The sequence below is a fragment of the Cyphomyrmex costatus genome, unplaced genomic scaffold (assembly GCF_001594065.2).
Source record: "Cyphomyrmex costatus isolate MS0001 unplaced genomic scaffold, Ccosl1.0 scaffold526, whole genome shotgun sequence".
NCBI lineage: Eukaryota > Metazoa > Arthropoda > Insecta > Hymenoptera > Formicidae > Cyphomyrmex > Cyphomyrmex costatus.
The window spans coordinates 297,544-304,117 of record NW_017279491.1 but is presented as its reverse complement, the minus strand read 5'-3'; the positions used below and the strand labels follow the sequence as shown (position 1 = coordinate 304,117).

General features: G+C 33.8%; 1 protein-coding gene across 1 annotated transcript; it reads left to right on the top strand.

Moving 5' to 3' along the window:
• The first annotated feature begins 3,171 nt into the window (after positions 1-3,171).
• beg (malonyl-CoA-acyl carrier protein transacylase beg) lies at positions 3,172-5,366 on the top strand. Its single transcript, XM_018546214.1, has 2 exons — positions 3,172-4,174; positions 4,816-5,366. Exons 1-2 carry the CDS (start codon positions 3,348-3,350, stop codon positions 5,255-5,257), a joined length of 1,269 nt encoding a protein of 422 aa, XP_018401716.1. The 5' UTR covers positions 3,172-3,347; the 3' UTR covers positions 5,258-5,366.
• The last annotated feature ends 1,208 nt before the right edge of the window (positions 5,367-6,574 follow it).

Here is a 6,574-nt window from a genome sequence, read left to right as displayed (position 1 = left end):
AAAAAAAAAAAAAAAAACTAATACGCACATATTGTAACTAACTTTTCCAAAAAACTAATACGTAAATATTGGAATAATAATTAAAAAATTTTCAATATGTATAATTGACCAATTATTATGCTTACCCTCAGATTAGCGTAAAAAATATTTATATATGTATGAATCCAAATCAGCCTCTCTCACAAACATCATTCTTATTTTTGTGAACGAATTCGTTCACAAAAATAAGAATGATGTTTGTGAGAGAGGCTGATTTGGATTCATACATATATAAATATTTTTTACGCTAATCTGAGGGTAAGCATAATAATTGGTCAATTATACATATAGAATTTTTTAATTATTATTCTAATATTTACGTATTAGTTTTTTGGAAAATTTAGTTACAATATTTGCGTATTAGTTTTTTAGAAAATTTATGTACAATTGTTTTAATACTAAAATAGATTCAGACAACTATACCGTAACCAAGAAGCTGAAGAACTTTATTGGCCGAAGGTTGTGTTTATTCTTGGATATATATTTTTCCAATCGAAACATGTATTTGTATCATTACTGATTATCATGAAATTTCTGTAAGGGATTGCACTGTATTCTTATATACATAACGGCAATCTTGAAAAAGTTTATTTCATAAAATTAGGATTAATTTATTTATTCCGACTAAACTGACTCTGTTAACTGTAACAAGGTTATACCCTGAAGCGGAATCAATCACTTTTTCCTTCTTCCTTACACATATATGTATATTTATCCTTCTATTTATTATTGATGGAGGGGATGATCCGACGCATGCGCACAACGTTCAAAGTACGCTGAGAAAGAGAGAGAAGTATATTCCCGCACCGTGGTTCTGGGACATGGACTTCTCTCTCATCTAGCCATATAGTAGTATTACATATATGGAGTCTCCTTATATCTTCCTTCATGGTTACATCCAACAGCAAATAATCGCGATATTATAAACATTTACAATGGAACGAAATATCGAAGTTATATTGCGCGCAAGAAGGCTAGAACCAGGAGAGTAAACTCGGTCAAATATCGGTAGAGGAGGTAGGCCAAAAAGTGACGACGGATAACTTCCCCCACTCTTGCGCTCCTTTAGTCCTCTCTATCGCTCTGATAGTCGTTTTCAATTCCTGACTGCGCATGTCAAACAAACCTTGTTTCTGTTTGATTCATGGACATAGAAATATAGGGACATAGCATTATATTAGCTCCGAAGATAGGCGAGGGGGGTTATTCTGAAATGCGGGGGGAGTACATGCCTAAATTTTATTGGCTACAGCTATGCGCATGCTCAGTATCGTGTAACATCGACTTAGCGGCCAATCGCAAATAAATGATCGAAACAAAATGATAAAAATTCGTTGTTAAAAAATTAATTGTAACCCATTACCAATAAGATTAACAAAATAAAACAATAATTAGAAATCTGAGAAGGAATTATATAGAAGTTCTAATGAGAAAAATAAAAATATGTACGCATATTCAATATTAAACAATTACTATTTATTTGGTACTTTTATTCACTATGAAAAAATTTACTAAATTTTAATAAATATTTCTTTGAATAGTTCTAGCGAAACATTTAATAAATGTAAAGACACGTATTTATTAGATCTAAGAATCATTAGTTTGAATCAACTATCATTTTTTTCATTTATCTAAATATTTATGTACCATAAGTAAATATTCCATTAGGACACTTCAAAGAAATATTATATTTTGTACTTTCAATGGTAATTCATTTGGTTTTAGTCGCCTTCGTGACCCAATGGTATCAAAAGATTTTTTAGAAAAATGATCTGAGCAAATACGAGCACTCTTTGAGATATTTGCTGGAAGACTCAAAATGTCGATCCATAAGTTGAAAATCGTGTTATCCTTTTAATAATCCAAGGCAATATACGTATTAAAATACTTAAAAGCTATGCAGAATAAAAGGAACAGAGAACAGAGTATAATAAAAAAAATACATAAATACATAAATTACAATGTAATTTTACGATTTTTGTTCACACTGCTTGTCCATTTCCAATTTTGAATGTCGGATCTATTTCTACAATTCGGTACACAACATTGCACCATTTTAATTTCAAGATATTATGTGAGAGCTAAGCCGAGAAAAAATGTCAGGACTTCACCGGTGCTGAGACTTGAACCCAGTTAGAGGTTAGAGTTGCATGCACATATATCACACTTGTCACTTGCACATGCGTACAATAACAGCCAATCAGACTTAGGCATGTATTACCTCGTCGCACCGTCCCGCAGTGACTTCCCCCCCGCAACGTTATGCTCTGTCCCTATATTTCTATGTCCATGTGAAGACGGCCATCTCCCTCTCATTCTCTCTTCCATTACACCATCGAATGGAAAAAGATAGAGATGGCCGTCTTCCACGGACCCTCTCTCTCATTTTCGTCGACACATTTTGATACTACTTAGATACGGAATCGCGCAGTCCATTCTCTATGTCTTTGGTTTCCACCGACTAAAATTTAATGACAATTTGCTGCCACTCTGGTAGAAGTTGTGGATCGAAGTGGAAGTGAAATGAGCAGAGTCAAACGTATTTCCATCGAGTTAAATTTGGTTTTACGCCGCATTAGGTGCGAATTAAGAGCCCCAACACACACTTTTGCATAACGCATAAAGTATGTACATAAGAAATTTCATTGGCTCATTTTCTTATGCATGAGTCAATGGACCAATCAAATTCTTTATGTATATGGTTTATGCGTTATGCAAAAGTCTGTGCTCCCCGCTTAAGGTCTATCGCACATGAAATGCATAACCGTGCATAAGCATAACATAAGGCCGCCGGACCAATGAGCATCCAGCATAAAGACCCATATTGATTAACATAAGATGCTCATTGGTCCAGCGGCCTTATGTTATGCTTATGCACAGTTATGCATTTCATGTGCGATAGACCTTAAGCGGGGAGCACAGACTTTTGCATAACGCATAAACCATATACATAAAGAATTTGATTGGTCCATTGACTCATGCATAAGAAATTTCATAATGAAATTCCTTATGTATATGTATTATGCGTTATGCAAAAGTCTGTGCTCCCCGCTTCATGCGTAAGCACCCTAGGTTACTAATGTGAATCCAGCAGTAGATTTTTTCGAATTTTACAGTACCTGGTGTCGAACATGTGTTTTGGTTATGTCATAATGACAGAGAATGGAATAAACGTCTTGACATGCGATACACGTGATTCTAACTGTACGTTGTAATTAACGATAAATTTAAACTGATAGTCACGCACGAACGGGGTATATGTCAAATTATATATTTTGAGATAGCACCGTTAATGGTCGTTAATCACAATGTTATCAGTAACGATATTCCAGCGGATTCTGTCTGGTAAAATGACGCCCTGTTTGAGTCGTTTGTTATTCTTAAGACAGGTAAACAAATTCTCTGATTCCGCTGCTACGAAAAACGACAGTAACAATATATCGAATATCGGTAAACCACAAAATGAACATGCTACAAGCGATGTCGAATCTTCCTTGGGTGAGGAGAACGTTTCTCGCCTTCTGAAGGAAGCTGCCACATACACCGATGTCAAGGATACAAATTGGACAACGAGCCCTTATCCGGCTGATGCTCCTACCTCCGTCGAGGAAGAAGTCAAGCCGAAGATTAATCCATTAGATACTTGCATTGTGCTCTTTCCAGGACAGGGTACCATAAAAGTCGGCATGGTGCAGAAATACTTGCGCTTTCCACAGGCTAGAGAATTATTTGAGATGGCCAACGAGATTCTGGATTACAATCTGTTGAATCTCTGCTTACATGGTCCACAGGAGAAGCTGGATCAGACTCGTTTTAATCAGCCAGCCACAGTGGTGAGTTCACTGGCTGCACTGGAGCAACTTCGAGAGGAAAGGCCCAGGGTATTCGAAACATGTAAAGCAGTTGCAGGCTATAGTGTAGGAGAACTGACCGCCCTGATCTTCTCAGGCGCTTTATCCTTTGAGAATGGAATCAGACTGGTTTCTGTAAGAGGTGCCGCAATGCAGTATGCTTCTGATAAATGCCCTCAAGGAATGTTGTCGGTCCATTGTACTCCACAAGCTTCATTATTACAGGCATGTAAGGATGCTGAGAAATGGGCACAAGATTGTGGTGTAGAGATGCCAGTTTGTCAGTAAGAATCATTTCAACTATTCTCTTTTGAATTATGTTTTATCTACACCAAGAAATTTGGTCATTAAATTCTAGATAAAAAATGTTAGAAACAAATTAGGTGACAAATATTCTTTATGGTTTTTTGAAGAAACTTTGGCATATGAGTTTATATTTCCCATAAGATAAAAAAATTTTTAAATATGTACATTTGAATATATATATCTGAAATATATTGATATTTCAGATGGACGCTTTCTAGCAGGAAACATGGATGTAATATAGTAACATACAATAGTACATTACTGCTGAATTAATTTTTGCTGTTTACCAATGTTAAATATAGATGAAAAAATCACTGTGTCTCTTATTAGAAAGCACCATTATCATTCAATGTTACCTATATTTTGATTCAATATTTATTGACAACAATGTATCTGAATATGTTCTGCAAATATATTTCACAATTTTCTGAATTAAAAATTGAATTTTATCAAATACATGTTTCCAACATGTTCTGTTTGGTCTGGAGACTTGATATGCTCCTATTATTATCACATACATTGTAATTAAATTTAATTACTAAAATTGTGAATTCAAGATAATTTATAATAAATGTATGTAGAAATACTATGTTAGATATTATGAAAAAAATTATTGTAGGGTGGCAGTATATTTGTACACTCAATCAAAGATTTTGGCTGGGAATACTCAGGCTCTTCAGTACATAGAAGAGAACGCAAAGAAGTACGGACTTTCCAAGTTAACTAGGCTACCAGTATCGGGCGCATTCCACTCAAAATTAATGAAACCTGCGCTCAAGTCCTTCGAGAAGATGCTTCATACGTTAGAATTCGACGATTTCAGATGTCACGTCTATTCCAATTACAAAGCGTATCCGTACGGCAATACGGCATTAATCAGAAAATACTTGCTTAAGCAAATTATGTCGTCTGTGAAGTGGGAACAGTGCATGCAGATGCTGTACAACAGACCCATGGGAACCGCCTTCCCGCGAACATTTGACGTGGGATCAGGAGGAAGAATGTCAACAATCTTAAAGTTAATTAATTTAAAGGCACATGAACATTGTATAACCGTCTAATCTCTTTTATATTTCTTGACAATACCAAACAGAAGTCTGAATGTTTGACATTATTTTGTACATACTTGTTGATTAGCTTTATTATTCCAACTGTGACGTGAAGAAATAAAGAGGGTAAGAGTTATATTAGATATGAAAAATGTATATCATTTTATTAATAGAAAAATGATATCTAAAAATTAGGAATTTTTCAACAGCATTTTTAAAATTCTGAATTTTACTTTTAAGCTAATGAATGTGCATAACTTCACTTACTTCCCATGATATATTTTTCCAATTATAATGCATTTTTTAAAATTGTGTCATAAGTTTTTAAAATTTGAATATTGCAATTTTATAGCGTTTTGCGCTGAGAAAACTAGAGAAAAAAAATGATAATTTTGCCACATGATATAATATTATAAGTATGCACACTTATAAATACTTATACAATAAAAAATTACAAATTAAATAATATATTATGGTCTTATTAATGAAAATTATGAACATTGCAAGATTTAAATTTTATTAGAATTCAACTAATCAAAGTGGACTACAATAAAACTATCTGGAGTGCGTTCCAAAACTCGATTTTGTTAACTTCGAGAGTAACTTTTATTACCGACGAGATGGGTAGGTATATTTGCACACAAGTGTGATATTTGATAATTTTTTTACGCATACGTTCGTAAATTTTCGTTTACACACGGCAGTCCACCTTTTTTTATATACCCACACGCACGCATATATACACATACATGCACACAAAATGGACTATTATAAATTTATAGCGACCTGGTCTTTTTTTTGCGAGTAAGTATATATTTATTTTTCTATATTTATAATTATTTTACTTTATTTTGTTAATTATTTTAAGATATTATTTTAATACTATCTTTGATGTTGATAATGTTAAAAAGGCTGCTCCGTTATTATACCGAATATATTTGCAATTTACAAGTCACTAAAAAGGTTGGAATTTTTCTAAATGGGTGCATCCAGAAGCACAACCGCTTACTTTTTTTGACCAATCAGATAAAAAAGCTCACTGCATGCTCAGGAGCGCTTAGTGAGCTTTTTTATCTGATTGGCATATTTCATTAGATCTAAAAATATATATACCAAACAGGTACAAGAACTCACTAAACGCTCAGTGAGCGATCGTGCTTCTGGATGTGTACCCATTTTAAGTAAATTTATTGACTTTTTAGATTAGACAGAACGAATGGTTGATACCGCTTAATAATAGTCTTGATTATGCTGAACACACAATATATACTTTATTTTGTGATTAGTACAGCCTTTTTTATATTTACGAAAAACATATATGTAGCACAC

Coding starts and splice junctions, on each gene's coding strand:
- beg (XM_018546214.1), top strand. CDS start 3,348: ATGTTATCAGTAACGATATTCCAGCGGATTCTGTCTGGTAAAATGACG. Junction 4,175..4,815: donor GTAGAGATGCCAGTTTGTCA/GTAAGAATCATT, acceptor AAATTATTGTAG/GGTGGCAGTATATTTGTACA.